Source organism: Anastrepha obliqua, chromosome 3 (genome assembly GCF_027943255.1).
Source record: "Anastrepha obliqua isolate idAnaObli1 chromosome 3, idAnaObli1_1.0, whole genome shotgun sequence".
NCBI classification, from domain to species: Eukaryota; Metazoa; Arthropoda; class Insecta; order Diptera; family Tephritidae; genus Anastrepha; species Anastrepha obliqua.
In genome coordinates, this window is record NC_072894.1 from 83,412,954 (window position 1) to 83,433,806 (window position 20,853).

Sequence of the window (20,853 nt, forward strand, 5' to 3'; positions counted from 1 at the left end):
TTTTAATTTTGTTACTACATTTTTCCTAGATTATTCACTAACTCACAACAATTATTCAACAAACATTTCTTTCTCACTAAAATGATTATTGACCACAGCGACATCGAATCAGAAAAAACGTTAACCAACGAATGAACGACATACAAGTGTGCGGCAAAGTCGTCGTCTATACACAATGGAAATTTTGTCTTTATTGCTTTTGCTTCTATTTCTACTTCGGAATGGAAATGAACCGAGTACAGGAGACGAAAGAGACAACAACAACCACTTAGGGTTGCATTTGTTCTCATTAAATTCAATATCAAGTTTATGTCAATTATTAATCGTAGCTACAGCGTCTATAATAGCTTTAAATTTGTTCAAATTGATCACTTTTAATTACAATCTAAAATAGTTTCCTATTGATATTTTTTAATATATACACAGTCATTTAAACCTAAGGAGATTATCTTATTGAAGAGTTAGTGCATTGCTAAAAGCAAAAAAATAGTTTGAGCTGTCGACATAAGAGTCGATAGAGAACGGCTGACGTTGATGCCTGTTGTCTCTTTTGTGCTTAAGTAATATTAAAAGCCGACACACAGCAGTCGACCTCAACCACTTTGGAGAGCCAGAGAACGAGCCTACATTCAACAACCCACCGAACAGTAGTAGACATTAGCTCATAGGTGACTACCCTCAATATTGCCACGGTACTGAAAACTTAATTTACCTATAATTTTATGAAAAATCTGATATGTATATAAATCGTTTGGAACAACCTCCTCCTTTTTACTGTTTGCGCCCTGATATTGTGGAGGGACCTAAAGTTTTAAGGCGATCGGTTATTCCGAACGCATAGATTTAATTTTATTAACTTTTGATGCGAGTCTCTATTGGAAAAAGAAAGAAAGCAAAGAAACTATTGAAAGGGTTTAAAGTTGGAATTATTAAAACATCCACCGTATTCAACGTATTTGGCACTTAGTTTTATTATTTTCAAACTCAACAAAATTATTCAGTGGACCATTCTATTTTGAGGACCTTCCGAAATCTTACATTTAGCTGAATTAAAAACTTTGAGAAACGCTTGGAAAATAATATAGGGATAAAACATGTTATATTAAAGAAATATAAAATATCTAAAATTATTTATTACTCTCTTTTTCTAAATGACCTTTCAATTCGACTACCGAAAAATATTTGTAAATCTAAAAATAATGTTATTTAAATGGAAATTTTTGAGATTAAATTGACTAACAACCATTTAAAAAAATTATACAACAAAAAACATATTCTCTTCACACTATCAAAACTATCCGACTAAGTCCTATGGCCCCAATCATTATTTCCCAAAAGTTCATGGGAAATGCTTTATAAAATGCATATGTATGTATTAGGTTAAAAAAATAAGTTAGCAGTTTAAATTTGAGTATATATGTATTTGATGCTAACAATGAATGGGCATGAAATCTTACAATGCCAGCAACATTGGCAAACAAATCTATACTCACACTCCTAATGTATTGGACTAAATAGAACTAACTATCTTAACATGTCTGAATAATATGAACATGTATCTGAATAATAGGAACAAAATCAATTTGAAACATAAGTGAGTACATGCCATAACCACTAAAATATTTTTTTAAAGGTGTAAATGCAAGTTAAATTCATTCAAGCGGGGGCGGCGGAGTTTTCAACCATGGCTTGACTCGGAATTTAATTGATGACAGAGACAACTATACCAGCGAAAATTGCATCAACGAGTACAACACCAAACACCAACAAAAACCTGATTAGCGAAAATCTTCTCTCTTTGTACCAAGCTTCTCCGGTGCTCCACACTTTCTTTTTTTCTTCTCTTTTGTATTATTTTCTTTTAATATTGTTGTTAGTTTTCGCTGGATAATTTCTGCTACTTTCAAGATATTCATATGTATTGGCTCAATTTTGTACCTTCGGATTTCGCTTTAGTTTCTCACGTTTATCTTTACAATATTTTTCGCTAATAAAATTTACATTATTTACGATAGGAACACGCATATAAGCTATCCGTTGGTCACTATAAATGCAGTGCGACACATTCAAATAATTCGCAATCGCTTTGTACATGTGTATATTTAAAGTATAGGCGTTCATATTTACATATGTATGCATTCGTAAAAAATTATAAAAATATAGAATTTAACAATTTCGATACAAATAAATTTGTATATCATTTTTACACAATTCACTTATTTCACCCGTTTGCTACACCCGTCCTCCCTTTTTTGATATTCTTCTTAAGGCGCACATAAAGAGTAATCCACACTTCACGCATCTACTTATACACACTATCTCTTTCACATACAGGAATATGCACACATACATATGGTACACTTTTGCTCCACTTTCCATTCGCACTCTTTCTTCTTTCCTTTTTAAATACCAATCGATATTTCCAAATTTTTTTACCATGTATTCGGTTGATTCTTTTAACACTTTTTGAAGCTCTAATTTTACTTAAAATGCTCTTCTCACTCTTAGCCACAAGTGGGATAAATTATATCTCAAATTACTTTTACAAAATTTCCATTATGTGTACGAATACCGAAAATATTTAGCTCGAATAAAATCCAATTGCTGACGGTAATGACCAATGACCGTAACGAAGACATGACATTCGCGACTGCAACGATTGTGACTGTGACTGTAGAATCGAAAATGGCGATCATAAGAGAATAAGCCAATTCCTAATGAAACACAGTGTCGTATTTTTTAGTACCGTCTTAACGGATCAACCTAATTTTCAGACAATTTTGGTAATCGGATTTGAGGAAGTTCTCTACCAACGCTATACATTATTTTACCTTCAATTTTCGCACAATTTAGAGAAAGCATTATCAAAAATAATACAAAATTTGGTGAACTTATCAAGGTACTAGAGAATTGCTTTTCTGGCTATTTACATTTCACATCTATGTGAGACGGAATGGTCTAGTTTCTACTTCGTGGTATGTATAATAATATACTAATAAGATTTGACTGTCATTTGTTGATTTTGTTTAATAAATTCGCATAAATGCAAAATCGAGTATAGTCAAAATTATGTTCAATTTACTAGTGAAAATACAACACTGCGAGAGCAACACACCACACACATAATTGATTTCCTCTCACTTTATTCTGAAATACTAGTCATCATACTCTTTTCAACGTTCACTCTAGATAGTGTGTATATATCTATTTCACCGTACGTATTAATCTCACAGCCCTCCGGAACGAAATCTTTAATTTCTTATTATAAATTAAGTTGTAACAGCTAGTATATACCCACAAATGTTTCCTTACTATAAATTCAAGTTGAATATTATAATTATTTTTTAATTCACTTCTGCACACCAATTAGAAACTCTCTAACAATTTCCCCTGTTCGCACATTAACCACTTTGAAGCCATCGGATCGGCTTTTTTGCTAGCTGTCAAGTCCAACAGTTTTTGAATTAGAGATGATAGCCTGTACATTGCTAAAGCTATATAATAATAATTATCGAAGCGATAAATTTATTTTGTTTTTACGCCACCAAACAGAAAAATATTCAGCACTACTTGCACGATACACATCAGATCACACCAGATGATTAAAAATGTTTTAAATTGCTTATAAATTATTTTTACGTTTACAAAATTATATTACTTTTATGGCTGTCTGTATCCTAACATCGGGTGTTTTTTTTAGCTGAATGAGAACTATCGATCTCGATAATTATGGTTTGGCTGCGGAGAAGGGCAACTGTGTTGATATTCTGTTCAGTAAAGTTGCCTAGAACGCTTCAAAATTGTAAAAATTCACTTTGAAAAAAAAAAAAATCTGTTCGCGAAGTTTATAGAGCACAGGCGGCATCATCGGTTCTTATTTCTTTTGAAATGAGGAAGAAGCTGATTTTAATATTAATCAGCTAAACATGGACGACATTTGTTTCCAACAAGGCAACGCAACTTTCTATACAGCTCGCTTAACGATTAATTTATTGCAATAATCAAGCCACCATTGACGCCATGCAATTCGTAGCCGCAGCGAAGATATGCCGGTTATCATATTCAAAAAATAAATGCCATGAAATTATAACTTATGATAAGATTAATTCCTTTTAAAAACACCCGATATTTGAAACATGAAGAATTGTGAATAGACTCACAATGGTTGTTCGTAACTTTGAAGTTGACTAAGCAAAGATATAAGTAGGTAAGAAAAGAAAGACTAGAAAAATTAACTCTAATCCGGTGGAAACGTAATATTTTTTATACTTTTATATTCAGGCTGAACTTGACAATTTGTACCTATGGTGTAGCTTCATAACCCATTTCGTGCCTCATATTGTATTTCGTTAACATTTTTAGATGTGGTAAATAAGGTTAAAGATTCGCGAGTATATTTTGATTCAAAATTTAGCTTAGTATATTAATTATGCCATTTCTAAGTCTTCTGAAATGTTTATTTTCGTATATTGTAAAAGCTCTTCTCTCTCAGGCCCATATATTCTAAAGGTATGGTATTCGCTTTATGCCCGTTCAATGATGGAGCATGCTGTTTTTATTTGGAGGCCTATCAACAAATTTAAATAAATCGATTGGTATTGTACAAAAGGCATTTATCCGTTCCTTTGTGCTTGGAAAATTTGACAACTGAGTGATGTGAGTACCAAAAAAATAAACAAACATTTGTGGAAAAATGATATTTAATTGACTACGTCGACAATTGTAGTTCTACAGCAAAAATTTCGTGCCGTCACCTAAATAATTGCGTTTATAAGTACATGTGTTTTTTGATACTTGGCAGATGTAGTCTGCCGATATTCCAACGGAAAATAAAGGTTATAAATTTTTAAAAGATTATAAATTTAAATGTTATCAATTTACCGTAATAGTTTTTGCCTACTGGTGTAGCATTACATAACTCATTAACATTTATCTCTGAACGGTACTGTGTTCAGTCACTATTCCCACTATCCCACCAAACTAATTTCTATGAAGAAAAATCTTTCTAAACAGGATTGAAAACTGACTGTCAATTTTGGAGGTAATATGCCATATGTGAATGGGTGGATTAATTTTGTGGATTTACTGGTAATTATTACATATGTAAACGTACTTTAAAGAAGAATTTGTATCGCGCAAATTTTAATTGAATGTGTTTTTATTATATCAAATTAAATACAGAAAATAAATGGAATTTAAATTAATTGAGCAGGTATACAGAAATAAATTGCGCCTTACGAATTCGCTGTGTCATAAGAGTCCATAAATAAACAAATAAAAGGAAGGGGAATTTCTTGTTTGTGAAGTAGAAGAGTATGCGAAAGCAATGGAACCAACCAAACACAAGAAATTATACGCGCGCACACATACTTTCTAACCACGGCGTCTTCCACATAAAAACGCAAATAAACTATATTTGGAGGCTTTATATTAATTTGTGTTTTCACAATTTAACCCATGGTACTTCGTTTTTATTAGTTTGATTATTTTAAATCTCACAAATTTCCCCTACTTTTGTTTGTTTTGTATTGCGAAGGAAGCTGTCAGCTTCAGACTTGTCAAAATCGCGAAAAATGAAGTAATTGTTTTTAAAGGCACCAGTTAAGATACTCAATTCGTCTTGATTCGAAGGTGCTTTAACTACCGAAAATACTTTTAAATTATTAGCGTTAAGTCAAGGATGATAGAATTCGTGGTTGCAAATTCGCTGTGTCGTAAGAGATCATGCATAAACAAAGAGAAGGGGAATTACTTGTTTGTGAAGAGGCTGGGTCATGTGGTTCGAATGGATACAAACGGTCTGGCTCTGAAAGTATTCGATGCGGTACCACCTGGTGGAAAAGGCATCCTTTGCGTTAGAAAGATCAGGCGGAGAAGGACGTAGCTTTATTTGGTGTGTCCAATTGGTGCCGGTTAGCACAAGAACGAAACGACTGAGGTGCTTTACTAACCTCGAGAAAATTGGCATAAGAAAGCAGTGAAAACAACCATAAACACAGAAATTATACGAACACACACTGCATTTTGAGGCTTTATATTAATTTTGGCTTTCACAATTATATACACGGCCTAGTTTCTTTAATTTAAATTTTACAAATCCCAATAGCAAGCAATTTCCTGAATTCTAACAAACATTTAATTTCTCTTCCTTTTAATTGTTTTGTATTATTAGGGGACCTGACGTCAGACTTCCCAAAATCACGAAAAATTAAGTAGGCGGTGTTACTACAGTTCGCCTTGCGTAAACTAAATATTCTTGCTCTAGCGACTTCACCTTGAATATATTCGCCTCGTCTATTTCTCGTTATTATTTTGACAGTCAAATCTGATGCAAAAGAGAGATAGGTATATTATATGCGTCGATCTGCGTAAAACTTTACTTCATAAGAAAAAAGCGATATGAGTTTACGTAAAAATATTCAGTTTTTGGCACAAACTGTAAGTTTTCTATTAAATATGTTGATTATGTTAGTATTTCGTAACTTATCATAGATATCTTAATAGAAGAATTTATATGCTGTGTTGAATTACTCCACTTCCCCATCTATAAAGCCACAATCACAGCGCAATGTGGCCGATGTTGGGAAGTCATTATCTTCCAAAGGGTGACTATAATTAAAACATATTAAAATACGTTATATTCCATTATTAATCCATTTTGCATAGATTTTTGCGATCTCACAAACCATATGAGCCAGTTCAGAATATTACTGACAAAGTACGCGCAATATGTATCAACCTAAAAATATCTACGTCAACCGAATATAAGCTAACAAATTTGGAGGAAAAGTTTAGATTTTTAGATGCTTGTTTTAAGGACTTTCAACATAGTGTCCCAAATTCGCAAGTACACGAATTGCAAAGTATAGGTAAGCTATAAATATATGTATATGCAATTATTACCGTTAAATGGTGTTATTTTCAGGGGATGTTATTCAGTTTTACGAAACCCCTGTGAACACCACAATACCGTATGACGCTCTAAAGAATGCAGACCTTCCAGAAAATTTACACATACAATATGAATATTTACGTTTTCATCCAGACACCGATACAAAGTTCAATGGTCAAACCGCATTCCCAAAGAGTTCAACTCTTGTCACGGGTTTAAAATATCGCGGCAAATATGAGGGACATGAGGCAAAACGTTCCTGGCCATAAAAAACTGTAGATTGTTTTATTATATAAAATGATGTAATTTTCCAGTTTTTATTATAAATTAAATTTAAATCAATTTAAAATTTCATGTAGTTCTCAACAGTACCGACGAGACTGGAGTCCATTAAAGATTCAAGTGCTTTCTGAACCCGGACATCTTTTAGGAGCTCCATAACACGATAATCTGATTTAACAGCTTCTAAAGTAGGGTATAGCAGCTTGTAATGTGTTTCCGCCACAGATGGTTTGTTCATTATATCCAGGATTCTCTTTTGTAACTCGATCTCAGGATCGGGCACTTTTATTGCTATATCAGCAGCATCACCTAGTTCTATCTTTACTTGCAGCTCACGACGCTCCTGGAGATATTTTATTACTCTGTCATACTGAAGAACTGTTAAAGGCCTATTATCGGCTAGTAAATTAAGAAGATTTTGTATAGCATTAGGGTGAATATCTTTAAGAGACGCAGCTCCCCCGGGGGCCATTGCGACAGCTTTAGTCATAGCTGGAATAAATGCTTGTTTTTTAGAAGCGTCAGTAGCTATTTTCTGGCGGAAGTCTTTTCCTATCAATTGAATTGCATCGTCTACTGGCATATTTCGGTGCTCTGCTGGCTGGCCATACAATATGTTGACTGTTATGCTATTGTGCTCTTCATGCTGTGGTGTGACCAATATTGCATATAAACATCCTCGTGTTGAGATATTTATTAGCACTTTACCGAGAGGCACATCTTCGTTTGGAAAGAGCACATCCACTCTTAAATTAATATCCTTTAACCTTTGCTCAATGTACTCTGCGTATTTTCTGAAATTTTTAATGCATCATATATTATTTCTTTAAAATTATATGTTTAACTTACGTATTGCGCCGATCAATTACAATGATTTCGCAATCATTATAATCTGGATTCATATTTGATGAAGTACCAGAAGCTATCGCTTCTGCTCCAGTAAAGTGACTGGCGTTCATGTTGGAAACGCCTGCTGGATTATCAGATTGTTGCCGTTTGGGCGCTTGTTTAGACGCAGCGTTCCGAACCGTAATTATATTTCCTTTGAAAATAGACTTGGATAGTGATGATGCGACTTTATTGGCCACTTCTTCAGATTCGAATTGAACGAAGCCAAAATTTTTCTGTACCAACGATGCCAATACTTTTCCGTAAGGATGACAAATACTTTCTAGTTCTTCACGTGTACATGACGGAAGATTTCCCACAAAAATTCGATTTTTTGAAGTATTAGGATCCCTTATTAACTGTAAATTCGGATTTGTATTTTGTTTACTGTCATTATCTCCCATTTTTAACTTCGCTAAAATTCTAGTATTCCGTTTTCCTACGAGTTGTTTAAGTATGTATGCAAACGATTCATCGATTTGATAATTAACGATATATTGAGTATCGGAAAAGATGAGATACATCGATAACAACTTTTGTTAAGGTGCTGCCCAAGGCGTATCTACATATATAATATAAAATTCGCCTTAATTGAGTTCTATGGTGACGCCACTAAAAAACAGTTACTTTGTTTTCGCGATTTTGACAAGTCTAACGTCAGCTCAGTTAGCAATACAAAACAAACGAACATAACAAACAAAAGTAGGAAAAATTACGTGTTTGTAAAAATTCAGTGAATAGCTGGTAGTTTTGTGATTTGTAAGATTTAAATTAATCAAACAATTAAACTAATCAAAGCGAAGTGTCGTATGTTAAATTGTGAAAGCACAATTTAATATGAAGTCTCCAAATGCAGTTTGTTTACGTTTATATGCGGTGTATAATTCCGTATAATTGGTTGGTGCCATTGCTTTCGTCTACTCTTTTTCTTCACAAGTAAGTAATTCCCCTTCCTTTTGTTTGCTTATTCATCCGCTCTTGCGATACGGCGAATTCGGAAGGCGTAATATGTTTCTCTATTATTCTTGTATATAAGGTGATATCATTAGAACAGCTGATTAATTCGCCTTGGCACTTCTGTCAAAAATTTGTGACAAGGCTAATTCGCTTTATTTATATACATATTTATTTATTTCTTACATTTATAAGGGACAAAGGATTTAACAAACCACCTTCAGTTAGAAACGATGTTCAACAAAATCAACAATTTTTATGTGTAAGTATTTTAAAACGTTGCTACGAGTATGAAATATTGTTGTCTCTTGTGTTTCAATTTATGTTCCAGATCTTGGTTATAGCTAGAGCTAGTGAGAGATTTATACGTTCACGAATGGTAGGTGCAGATGCTGCGGAAGGCGATGTGCTTGTGTTCCTGGGCTCACAAATTGAAGTCAAGCAGCAATGGGCTGAACCTCTTTACCATGCAGTGAACCAAGAAAACTCTACTATAGCAGTAACAGTTATGCATTTGATTAGTCTCGATACGTTTGATTACAACACAAGTCCTTTGGTGCGTGGTGGCTTCAATTGGGGGTTTCATGACAATGGATCTTAGGCAAGATTTTAAACGTCCATTTAAAATATCAACAATGGCTTGTGGCTTATTTGCGATGAATCGACAGTATTTCACACACATTGGTGCTTACGAAGACGGAATAGATATCTGGGGTGGTGAAAATATTGAAATATCCTTTCGTGTCTGGCACTATAAAAATATATCCCTGTTTGCGTGTGGGACAGCGCTCGATGGTAAGGATACCATGAAGCACAAATCATTACGTGACGCTCCCGTATGGATGAACGAATACAAGGAGTATTTTCTGAAGGAAACAAAATCGTGATATGAGAACCTGGAGATATATAAACGTTTGAATTGTCACGATTTGTCATGGTACAAGAAAAATATGTACCAGGACATGTTGCTGCATGGTCAAGATACCAAAAAGACCACAGCGGCGGCCAGGGTTTACCAGAGTAATATTAATATAGTTATATCATTATAAATTAAATTGAAAACAATTTTTACACATTTTAATTCGCATGTATATTTTTAGATTTTATAATCCCTTAAAGGAGAGCCGCACCGAGTAGTTAATCACACCTCATTTAGCTTCTCAGTAGGAATATTTTGAGTTAGGTAACATTACAAATGAGTACTCACTAGCTCGGTAAACTTTCTAAGTCTGATTTAATTTCTTCAGAGTGAACAAAAATAAAAAAAAGCCCAAATAAAATAAACATATAATTTTGAATATCTTGCTGCAGTTAAAATACAAGCAAGTATATAAAGAGGACGTAAACTCAAAACAGCTGACGAAATGCCATCTCGGTTAAGTTTACTCGGTATTCGGAAATTTTACAAAAACAAAATACATAGAAAGTAATCCCGAATGCCAAATTGAAAATTCATCGAGCTCGATTTAAACACCAATGAAGAAATCTAAGATTTTAAAATTGTACTAAGTTACCGAAAAAAGTACCTTTTTCGAAGTTGTACTTTTGACTAAGTGTAATACAAACGTTCCACGAGGTTAAGATAAAATACCTATTCGAAAGATATTGGGGAATACATATTCATATATCCTACGGCGGAAACTTTATTTTCAACATTAAAAATTGTTCCAAAATCGACAGAAAAAGTACTTACAAAAAACTGTACTTAAAATATCATCATTGCCGAACACCCCTTTTTATTTCGTTTAGATCTGCTTTAGTGAAAACTCTGTGTAAGTATTTTGTAGCCGTTATACATAGCGGAGTAAAAACGTTATTTTGTAGCTTCATAAATTATTTTTGAATATAAAGAATAATTTCTTTCTTAAAAATGCGTCGGTCAACACGCCTAATTAAGAAAAATACGTCGCTTTCTCAAAAAACGCCCGTGGCCATTCAAATACAAAAAGGAAGTACAGATAACGGAAATATGAAAAATGAAGAAGGCTTACTTCAGTTCCCTCAAGAAGAACTTATGTGCAAGTCCGATATTGCAACCAACAGTTCAAAACTTAAAATTGAGAATGAGGAAGGAATTCAAAAGTTTAGTAACGGTGGGGATGAAAATACTTTAATATCAAAACAGTCGAGTCTAAAGCCAGGGTAAGAATGCTAAAATTTTGACACTATTATTTTAAAATCTAACTATGATAGCCTAAAAATATACTTAAACTACGAGAAATGAAAAAGTTTAATATTTTGCGATAACTATGTATTTATAGACTCTCAGTATTTGCTGGAAGAGGAAGAAAAAGGTGTGTTGTCCGACCGAAAACTGCACAGCAATATAAAAGAAGTCGCTCGGCTGTTGTACGTAACAGTAAAACAAGGGCTTCTACCATACCAATTGACAATTATTTGAACCCCTTAAGAAAGCCATTAATTAAAAATGAAACAAGCACTCAACCATTACTAAATGATGACTTCTATTGTTACAATCCAAATATTCAAAGAATGAATATTCAATCAAATACATATTCTCTATTACCTCCATTGTATCCCACCCATTTTTCCCATCAAAACAATTCAGACATATTAATGAATCCACCACCACAATTGAAGTCTGTCTCGACGGGAGAGATGAGCGTACAAACAAAAAGTCAATTTCAGACACCAGATATAACACAATCTCTCGATTTTGATTCATCAACATCAACGCTTTCCTTGCCAGACTCGGTACGAGAAGTATTCGGTTGCTATGATATACGCGACATTTTAAAACTAGATAAAACTGTTTATCGTATGCGACTTGTACACTTACAAATCTTGGCATTTGTATTAAATATTGAATACGATTATTTGCATAATTTGGTCCAGAAGATAATGCAATTGGATACAGAAACTTTAAAAAAAGTAATTCTTGCTTTTCAACCTGAAGCAGATCTTGTAAATCTAGTTGAGAATAGTGAAGAATAACAAATAAAATGAAAAATAATCACTAAGAAAATATGTCATCATCCATTCAGTTCCTACGTTGCTTTTCTCTATATGAATTTTGATGAATTAATGCTACAAATAAAATCTAATATTCTATCTATATAAAGGGTTTTTCAATAAGGGCGGGTAGATGTTGAAATGAAATAAAATGACGTTTGCTGTGTGGCACGTAGCGCCATCCTGCTGGAACCACATGTCGTCTAGGTTCATATGGTTCAATATGAGCCATAAGAAATTGGAAGGGCCACCACGTCTACCGAAAAATGGGCGCAATGTGCGCAACGTTTGCGTTAATGAACACTCATTTTGATAATAAAGTTTTATCATTTGAACGTGCTGTTCAATCGTGTAACTTGCCATGATGATTTGGCATAACCAACTGAATAATAAACAAAAGATTTGACAGATGTCACCAAAACAAAATGGCTGCCACAGGGCGCCAAAATCGACCCGCGCCAATTGAAAAACCCTTTACATATGTATGTTTATAATTTAGCATAGATAATGAAAAGGATATACATTCATAAGTATTATTGTTTTACACTCTGTAGATTGGAATTTTTAGATCTTTCTAAAAAATGCTTATTTAAATGGAGATTGGGAAATTATATTTTTATGAATATGGGATCACTTATTAGACTCCGCCGCGCACCTTTTACTTTATCCTCCTCTGTTTAAAGATTTGGGGGCGGTTTTATTTAAGTTAGCGTATTTATGACACTAAGTGCTGTGATGTAAGCTACTCTTGTTCGATTAATATTTTTCAACATTAAAATGTTTATACCGTCGGGACTAATTTACTTTGCTGATGGCCACCTGAATCTCATCGCTTGTGTTCTACTCACAACAGTGCTTTATCCGAACCCAGCTCTCTTAATAAGATGGAGCTGGGTTGGGCTGCCCGTATGTGCCTTTCTTCCAGCAGTGATATCTAAGTTTTCTTCTCGCTAAAACATCACTTTCGAGAAGGTGTATTGCGAGTTTCTGGCGATTGGTCACAGAAACAGTAGTAGTCAGTCAAGTCAGTATATTAAGCCCGTGAGCATTCTTAGTTTGCCTTTAGGCATTGTTGTTGTAGCAGCATAGCCATTCCCCGTGCATATATTGGGTTATTCAATAGGTGCGCTTCAACTTTTTTCGGATAGGGAGGGCGAACGACGCAATATTTTTTATTTTTCGCTTGTCATTTGTAAACTTCATTAGTATACATTTCATCATGGAACGCTACACACTTGAGCAACGATTGCAAATCGTGCAAATTTTTTATGAAAATAATCGTTCTGTTGCTGCTACTTTAAGAGCATTACGGCCATTTTACGGTCCATTTAACAAGCCGTCCCGTTTTGGGGTTATGTGAAGTCATTGGTCTACAGTAACAAGCCGGCGACGATTTGTGAGCTCAGAGCCAATATTGAATGCGAAATTGCTGGAATTTCGGCCGATTTATGCAAAAGAGTGGTCGAAAATTGGGTTCAACGATTTGACTTCGTAAAACGTGCACGCGGTGGTAATGCAAAAGAAATCGAATTGCATACTTAAATGTATATGTTCAAACTCGATAATAAAAAAAAATTAAGTTAAAAAAGTCAAACCGTTTGTGTTTTATTCAAAAAGGTTCAAAAGTTGAAGCGCTCTTACTGAAAAACCCTATACTAGGAATGCTGCAGAAGTGACAGTCCATGGCCGGATATAAATCCGGGTCGTTCCGGTTACGTAGAACCGACTGTCGCGGGAACATGCCTTTAGGCATTGTTATGAGTTGCTTAAGTCTCTGCTTACGAGCGGTAAACCATCTATTATTATCGTCGTCAATATCATTTAACGGTAGGCCAAGAAATCGAGCTGTCTCGTCGAGACGGGACCAGAAGGACAGGGGTCGATTTAACCTGCCACAGTACCCAGAATGTAATTGTGCCTGAGTAATGCGAGTCTAATGAACCAGGTGATGTCTGGTCTGCAATAATTAGGGACTCTCGGCGAGTGCCATTTAAAGCCTACTTCTGTTCGATCACATCCAATGGTTCAGTCGGGGAACCCTATTTGTGTACCGTCGATGAAAATATTTTTCATTCTCGCACCAATTGAAACTTGGGTGTGTGCAGTATATAAATCGTAAAATCATTCTAGACACGAGCGTCATCAGCAAAGATATTTTTTCAGCTCCACTCTCTGCAAGCTCTTGGTGAAAAAATAGAAAGGTAGTTTTCTTTTCTGAAAAAAAAAAAAAAAAAAAAAAAAATATTTAAAAACAAGCTCACCAATACTCGTTTTGTTTTTTCATAGTTCTTGCTTTGTATTTATTTAAATAACTTACTTCCGGTCCTATTCTCCTTTGACAACGACGACAAACTTACATAGTTCCAATCGTTATTTACCGTTAACCGACTATTTAAAACAATTGAATGAAACTTATTAACTTGAATGTTGTTTTATGTAATATTTCTTCGCATTGATATTCTTAAGCTAATAGCCCCACCAGCAGCAACGGCTCACAATTGTATGTACGAGTATATTTAGCCATGAAAAACCAAATATTCCTTAAATAATAAATTGTAAACTAGAAATATTTACAAATTCCTTAAAAGATTCGAAATGTTTCATAAACTAATATTGCATAATACTAAGTATGCCACAACAGTTAAGAACTGTAATTAATTCCAAATAGGGACTTAGTTTATTGCAATTAACAATTTGTTTCATTCTTTTAATTTTTTGTGAGTCAATTGAACAGGAAGCATAAATAATTTTTTTGAATAAAATGCACATAGATGTTCAATTAACTTTGCGGCAAATTAGTGCAGCCGAGATCAGCTCCCACCCATTTGTAAAAAGAAAGAATAAACCAAACTTTAAATAAACTTAACTTGAAAATATGCCGGTTTATGTGTATATAAATAATTAATTTCACAATAATACCAGCCTATCCTGCCGGACGTTCATGTATTTTTGCCTGCTTTTCCTTTCGTTTAGCAAAGTTGATATTACTGCTTATTTTTCCAAGGAGGGGACAATTTATAATTATATTTTTTTCTTTTATTTCTCGTCTTTTTTGCGTTTATTTGTTTACGGTCTACAAAAACCGAAAAAAGAAGCACTCAATATTACGAGTACACACACAAAGGCATTAACAAATCAATTGGTTTCACCTTTGCTTTTTTGCACTTTTCACACTACCAAGTGCGGGTGGAAAACTTACATCCGGCCGACAATTCAGTAAGCGTCACTATCATAGTTAATGTCCTGCTGTGCTTGTGTCGAGTCATCCGAACGCTCTGATGTCGGCTCTTGATCTGCGTCCACGCTTTGATCATTTCTAGCAGGACTAAACATGGGCACCACTGCCGAGTCAAATGCGTCCCTAAGTTGGTTGTTTGCACCCTTGGGATCAAGATCGGTTGCCCAACTAAAGTGCATAAGTGCTGAATCTACATTTCCCAAGGTCTTATGGATCTTTCCAATTAAATAAAATACTACAGACTCTTTTGGCACCACCTCCTTCAGCTCTTCCAGTTCGCGCAATGCCTCTTGATGTTTTCCTAGTGAGAAGTAAATTGAACCTCGGTGAAAACGCGCCAATGGGTTTTTCGGATCCAACATTGCTGCCGTGTTTAGAGTCTGCAGCGCCTGCTCCTTTTTCTGCATAAAATATTGCATTGCGCCAATATGAACCAATATTACTGAGTTTTGTGGATTGATCTTTAACGCTTTAATGTAATACAATTCCGCCAATTCGTATTTCTCTTGTTTCGAATATATAGTGCCCATACCAAACCACGCATTATAGTGTCGTGGATCTCGGGATACTGCGGCGTGGAAATAGTCGGCTGCCTTGTCCAACTCTTCAGTTAGGACGAGCTCATGGCCAAGCAGCGTATAGCTGTAAACAAAATCAGGATCCACCTGAACGGCGCGTTTGAAGAACTTAATTGCCGTCTCGTGCTCCTTGTGCAATGAAAAGCAATTGCCAGCCACGCACCATGTGACTGGCGAGGTCTTATCCTGATTTATCAAATCCTGCGCTAGAGCTGATAAGTCCACTTCCTTTTGCAAATGCCAAAGTGAGGATGAGTATATCTCCATGTAATCTAAGCGATACTGTTCCGCTTCGTGTATATCTTTAAACACGGAAACCGCAGATTCATATTCTCGCAATTCATAGTGGGCCAATCCAATAACTGATTGAACCCAGCTCGAGCACAGATGGTGCTTTGGTATGTTATTTTCAAAATGTTTGATGGCTGCTTTACATTGGTAAAGTGTTAGCAGTTTATAGCCTTCCCCTAAATCACGTAGCAATGCCATTAAGCCATCGGCTGACTGCTTCTTGAGAGTTAGTACGTGGTGTGCCATCGTTTGTGCGTTATTCAAACTATTATTTAATAAAACTTTGGTGTCTTCAATGGAACGATTTTGACAGGTCTCAGATGTTATTGTTTCAATCTTTTCTTTCTCTTTACGTGCATTCTTTTCGTTAATTTTGTCTGCATTTATATTAACACTTTTATCCTCGACCAGTTCATTATTCAAACAAATTTTTGGCATGCGAGTCTTTGTTTTTCGAGCTGGACAACGAGGCAGTGCAAACTCATTACTCGTAATATTTGGAGACTTGTTGTTTTCCTTTACAGAGTATGCGCTATTACTAAACAAACGGGAACTGCGTCTTACAGCAGCGTTGGGAATCAGTGAAGCTGCAATTACAATAACACAATTTTTAAATATATATATTTAAGCAACAATAATTTCATTTCAAAACTTTTATTATGTGTTTACCTGATGATACGCCGCCTTGGTTATTGGGAGTACGTGGAGTAACATTGCCCGTTTGGGTGAAAACAGCAGGCTTGTTTGAAGCGGAACCACTTTCTTTACGAGTTATAAGATTACCTACGTGACTCTTTATCTTCTTTCTAATTATTGGAGGCTCCTGATTAGCTTCCATTAAAGTTTGTGGAGAAGGCGTATTCAAGACACTTATGTTAGCTTGTGTATGACCAGTACCAACAAAGGAGGAATCCCCACCAGAAGGGCTGTATAGGGGTAATACGCCAAAGCTCGGTGTTAGAGAGTTCGCCGAGAGAAATTTGATTTGCCTGCGAAATGGAGAACAAACTCCACTACCAACATTTTGCACCGTATTCAAACCAGTTTGATCGAAGCTGTTACTAATGGTAGATAATGGTGTGTCTTCCAGCATCATCAATCCAGAGTTTTGTAAATTACTACCTGTTGTTATAACTCCTCTTAAAACGGACATGGAATTGTTCAAGTTGTTGCCATTATTGATAGGGGTAATAAAACTCTGGGTGGTTACGTTGCTTGGCTGTTGTTGTGATTGCAACTGTTGTTCAACTGGTGTGCATAGTACGTTATTTGAACTATTATTTATACTATTCATTAATATATCCAAATTTTGGTTACTGTTGCCAAGGCTACTTAAATAGTGACTATCATTTAGTGATATATTTTGCGCACCGTTTCCATAAAGAACCAGTGAGTTAGAGCTTGCAGTGCCTTGGCATGTATTAAAGACATCTGTGTTGGTGATTTGAAACGTGGTTGCAGGATCAACATATTCACCCATATGACACAGATCTGAAAACGTTTGCCACATAAAGGGGTTTAGTTTTAGGGCACGGCGAAGAGCATCTGCTGCAATTTTGTTTCTTTCTGTTTTCGCACAAATTTGGGCAATTAACTGCAGAACGAAACATGCTATTTCCCCAAAATCTTTCGCAATGTCCTCCAGGTTTTTTATGTCGCCAAAGCCACCATTTACCAAAACACATTCAGATTCCGCATACTTCTTTAGATGGTAAGCACATTTTGCCTGCAAAAATCGACAATGTGGTGAACGACGCGCTTTATCTTTGAGTAACCAATAAGCTTGGTGTATTAGATTTGATCTGTAATAACTAGTAGCAAGTAGGAAAATGGTTTCATCCGTTTCAACTGCAATTGATAAAATGAGTAGTATAAATTTGTAAGATATTTGGTAATTATTATATTATTTACCTTCGCAACACAGGCGCTCAGAGAGAAAAATAGCGTCTTTGAAATCATAAAAATTTAGGCAGTGCCATATGGCGGCCTTAAAAAATAAGAAAGATGTATTTTATTACATTTTCTAAATAGGAGAAGAAAGTATATATTACCTGAACAGGCTCCTGTATAATCATGCTGTATATGTTACTTATCCCAGACTGTATTGGCAAACGCTTTGCATTTACTTGATCTTTAGCTCCTTTTTGTGCACCAATTCTGGATCAAAACAGTGTGGTAAGAGTATAAAATTATTCAGTTTCTTTATATTATTCCAAGAGTAATTATGTACCTCTACGCATGCAAAACCTTTTTTGGGCACTTATAAATATTTAGATATATAATATTTGTGGTTTTCAGATTTTTTAGTTATTTAAGGGCAGCCGCAATTTTCCGAGTTTTCAATAAGGAGCTGGTTTACGACCGGAATTTTACCCTTTACTTTTCGTTAATCTATTCCTTTGCCACGAAATAAGTGTTCAAGTGAAGTCCTAATCGCGAAATGTTAGTTTCTAAAGCCTTTTAAATGGGATGACAATATTATGATGGAAAGGCATGTAATTTTTACTATATTTTTAAAGTCTCTCAATTACTATTGGGCAAGAAAGTTTATAATTTTTTTTAACTTCGATTCGGGGCGGCTGTGGCTGACAGACGATATTGACGGGGCTTATGTTTAAGTTATTAACATTCTCAATGTTTTCACACTACCCATGTTAAATTATATTACTTCAAGTAGGTATAAATTACTTCACTAATTGTTTGCAGTTACACTTTTCCAATTTATGATAAATTATAGGTGTCTAAATTGTATTGTATAAAGAAAGAGTGCAAAACCCTTCGTTTTTCGACAACGCACAGCCACAATCACATAATTTGGAGTTGCCACATTAACGAAAAACGAGATACAACCCCATTAAACACGAACAGCAGTAGAACAAAAACAACAAGAGAAATGTTTTGTTTTTGCTTTTGGTCAGTAGAATGTCAAAATATATAAATCAAGTTTGACAGTTCAGAGTAACTTAAGAATATTTGACAATTTGGAGACCAAATAAATAGAAAAAAATTAATATTGCAACTCTACTGCCGCTACCTGTCAATGTACCTTGGATACCATATTTGAAATATATGCAACTATTGTGATGTATGAAACTAATAAAATAAAATCGATACGTTAAACTTTAATTAAACAACTAAAAATGCTGCTGGGTTGCAGAATCATGCATGCCTGCATCTGCATGTCTTGTTGGTAATAATTAATAATTTTGAAAAGTAGCGAGAGATCTTACAAGTTTAAATTACTTGGTGAATAATTATTTGTTTGAAATTAATAGTTTTTTATGAAGTCCTCAAGCAGAGCAGATGGTAAATTGATAAACTTCTTTCTAAACGGATACAACTGAGGTGAATCTATTAAAGGTAGTATTGATAAATCAGCTGACTTATTTTTTTCTTTCGCCGTGTCCATGTTGCTGTCAGCCCAGAATGGAACAAGGCAAATTCATTCTTTGTTATCTACTTTGCCAATACTATACTTTGATAATGAAACGTACAAAACGTTGTATTTGGTCTAGTGCCATCACTTTTAATGAATATGCCTTCGATAGAACTCCGCAATTAGTTGCTGATACTGTGCGACCATTTCTGATTGCGCAGATTGCGGATAGCTTTTTACCGCAGCGCTCTGTGTCTGTTTGAGGGTTTCCATATACAGCAATGGTTTTTATCTCAAGGTCTCTCCTTTCGCCAAGACTTAGCAAGTGGCGAATAGATGCATCAACTAGTACAATTGAACATGTGTCGGCAAGGCGGGAAGAGAGCTGCCTAAAATTACGTGTGTTGGCAAGGCAGTGTGGCCTAATGAGCTATAGCCATCTCGCTAGCAGCAAATCTTCCTCGATAAATTTGGTAGCGGCTTACAAACAGTTACCATATTTTTCGCGATTTGACAAGTCTGACTTTAGGTTTCTTACCCACACAAAACAAATAAGAGGGTGAGAGCTTACATGTTAGTGAAGATTCAGTGAATGGCTTGGTAATATTGTGGTTTTTAAGATTCAAACTAATGGAAATGAAGTGTCGCGTATTAAATTGTGAAAGAACAAATTAATACAAAGCCTCCAAATGCAGTTTGTATGCGTTCTATTGCTTTCGTCTATTCTTCCTATCCCTGTCCTTTTGTTTATTTATTCATGAACCCTGACGATACAGCTATGTCAGAAGACGCAACCTTGTATTATAAATATGAATCTCAAAAATGCCAAAATTGCCAAGCTATTCACTGAATTTCCACAAGGATGTAATTTCTCCTCCTTTTGTTTGTTTTGTTGTTGCTCTAGCAGCAATGCTAAACCCTGTCAGCGTCGTCTTCGTCTAACTCATCTAAAGTAGGCCCAGGTATTAGTTGAACGGGTTTGATGGGGCATGTGAAAATGTGGTTAGTGTAGTGCGGGGTGCATTCACTTGCCGGACATATGTTTGGTATATCGGGGTCAATTCTGGATAAGTAGGAGTCTAACCTGCTACAATGTCCAGAAGGTAATTGTGCCAGTGTTTTGCGGGTCTCACAGAAAAGCTGGAGCTCTTCATCTGCTGTAGGTGGTGGTTGGTCTGCGAATAAGACATTCGAGGGTCGGGAGCTTAAGAATGTGGTAAAGATCTCCCAATGAATGCCGTTTATTATCTGTCTAAACACCTGGATCTCGACAGCGTAATAGAGAAGGTGTCTCCTGACGTGCCTGGGAGGCGGCTCTGGCTCTAGCAGGTCTCTGCAAGGGTGAAAGCTGCGGTAGTACTCAAGTAGAAACTATTTGCTG

The 20,853-nt window shown here is 35.3% G+C and overlaps 5 protein-coding genes and 1 long non-coding RNA gene across 19 annotated transcripts in view; 3 read left to right on the top strand and 3 right to left on the bottom strand.

The window, feature by feature from the left end:
• The window catches only part of LOC129240545 (mediator of RNA polymerase II transcription subunit 13), a 58,353-nt gene extending 54,912 nt beyond the window's left edge, over positions 1–3,441 (bottom strand). For 4 of the 12 annotated variants that reach the window (XM_054876420.1, XM_054876417.1, XM_054876413.1 and 1 more), the window contains exon 1: positions 2,437–2,692. The gene's annotated coding sequence lies outside the window, so the exon portion shown is untranslated. Of the gene's footprint in view, positions 1–46; positions 254–2,436; positions 2,693–3,312 lie in introns of those variants that run through there. The other 8 variants (XM_054876422.1, XM_054876418.1, XM_054876423.1 and 5 more) reach the window with 6 other exon arrangements.
• A 352-nt stretch (positions 3,442–3,793) lies between these two features.
• Positions 3,794–4,818, top strand: LOC129240546 (uncharacterized). The gene is made up of 3 exons (XR_008582079.1): positions 3,794–4,207; positions 4,282–4,367; positions 4,493–4,818. It is a non-coding gene; the product is annotated as an uncharacterized LOC129240546 (long non-coding RNA).
• A 1,488-nt stretch (positions 4,819–6,306) lies between these two features.
• LOC129240548 (39S ribosomal protein L50, mitochondrial) lies at positions 6,307–7,307 on the top strand. Of its 2 annotated transcripts, none has more exons than XM_054876426.1 (4): positions 6,307–6,438; positions 6,508–6,605; positions 6,667–6,869; positions 6,926–7,307. In XM_054876426.1, the coding sequence occupies exons 1-4, from the start codon at positions 6,400–6,402 to the stop codon at positions 7,159–7,161; spliced, it is 576 nt and encodes a 191-aa protein (XP_054732401.1). In that variant the 5' UTR covers positions 6,307–6,399; the 3' UTR covers positions 7,162–7,307. The 2 variants fall into 2 exon arrangements, with proteins under 2 accessions (XP_054732401.1, XP_054732400.1); XM_054876425.1 differs by having other exon boundaries at positions 6,310–6,438; positions 6,505–6,605.
• LOC129240547 (uncharacterized) lies at positions 7,173–8,536 on the bottom strand. Its single transcript, XM_054876424.1, has 2 exons — positions 8,024–8,536; positions 7,173–7,968 (listed from the first exon to the last, which is right to left on the bottom strand). Exons 1-2 carry the CDS (start codon positions 8,464–8,466, stop codon positions 7,236–7,238), a joined length of 1,176 nt encoding a protein of 391 aa, XP_054732399.1. The 5' UTR covers positions 8,467–8,536; the 3' UTR covers positions 7,173–7,235.
• A 1,770-nt stretch (positions 8,537–10,306) lies between these two features.
• Positions 10,307–12,058, top strand: LOC129240611 (uncharacterized). The gene is made up of 2 exons (XM_054876521.1): positions 10,307–11,158; positions 11,278–12,058. The coding sequence occupies exons 1-2, from the start codon at positions 10,887–10,889 to the stop codon at positions 11,969–11,971; spliced, it is 966 nt and encodes a 321-aa protein (XP_054732496.1). The 5' UTR covers positions 10,307–10,886; the 3' UTR covers positions 11,972–12,058.
• A 2,337-nt stretch (positions 12,059–14,395) lies between these two features.
• On the bottom strand, positions 14,396–18,887 carry LOC129240610 (cell division cycle protein 27 homolog). 2 transcript variants are annotated; one of them, XM_054876519.1, is made up of 5 exons: positions 18,785–18,887; positions 18,148–18,253; positions 18,008–18,083; positions 16,766–17,944; positions 14,396–16,683 (listed from the first exon to the last, which is right to left on the bottom strand). In XM_054876519.1, the coding sequence occupies exons 2-5, from the start codon at positions 18,169–18,171 to the stop codon at positions 15,203–15,205; spliced, it is 2,760 nt and encodes a 919-aa protein (XP_054732494.1). In that variant the 5' UTR covers positions 18,172–18,253; positions 18,785–18,887; the 3' UTR covers positions 14,396–15,202. The 2 variants fall into 2 exon arrangements, with proteins under 2 accessions (XP_054732494.1, XP_054732493.1); XM_054876518.1 differs by having other exon boundaries at positions 18,327–18,887.
• Positions 18,888–20,853: the final 1,966 nt, after the last annotated feature.

What these genes read in the sequence shown, in the direction of transcription:
- LOC129240548 (XM_054876425.1), top strand. Translation starts at nt 6,400, where the DNA reads ATGAGTTTACGTAAAAATATTCAGTTTTTGGCACAAACT. An exon ending in AAGTCATTATCTTCCAAAGG is followed by an intron (nt 6,606 to 6,666) that starts GTGACTATAATT and finishes CATTTTGCATAG; the next exon opens with ATTTTTGCGATCTCACAAAC. An exon ending in ACACGAATTGCAAAGTATAG is followed by an intron (nt 6,870 to 6,925) that starts GTAAGCTATAAA and finishes TGTTATTTTCAG; the next exon opens with GGGATGTTATTCAGTTTTAC.
- LOC129240547 (XM_054876424.1), bottom strand. Translation starts at nt 8,466, where the DNA reads ATGGGAGATAATGACAGTAAACAAAATACAAATCCGAATTTACAGTTA. An exon ending in GTAATTGATCGGCGCAATAC is followed by an intron (nt 7,969 to 8,023) that starts GTAAGTTAAACA and finishes TAAAAATTTCAG; the next exon opens with AAAATACGCAGAGTACATTG.
- LOC129240611 (XM_054876521.1), top strand. Translation starts at nt 10,887, where the DNA reads ATGCGTCGGTCAACACGCCTAATTAAGAAAAATACGTCGCTTTCTCAA. An exon ending in CAGTCGAGTCTAAAGCCAGG is followed by an intron (nt 11,159 to 11,277) that starts GTAAGAATGCTA and finishes ATGTATTTATAG; the next exon opens with ACTCTCAGTATTTGCTGGAA.
- LOC129240610 (XM_054876519.1), bottom strand. Translation starts at nt 18,171, where the DNA reads ATGATTATACAGGAGCCTGTTCAG. An exon ending in TTATACAGGAGCCTGTTCAG is followed by an intron (nt 18,084 to 18,147) that starts GTAATATATACT and finishes TTATTTTTTAAG; the next exon opens with GCCGCCATATGGCACTGCCT. An exon ending in CCAAGGCGGCGTATCATCAG is followed by an intron (nt 16,684 to 16,765) that starts GTAAACACATAA and finishes TTGTAATTGCAG; the next exon opens with CTTCACTGATTCCCAACGCT.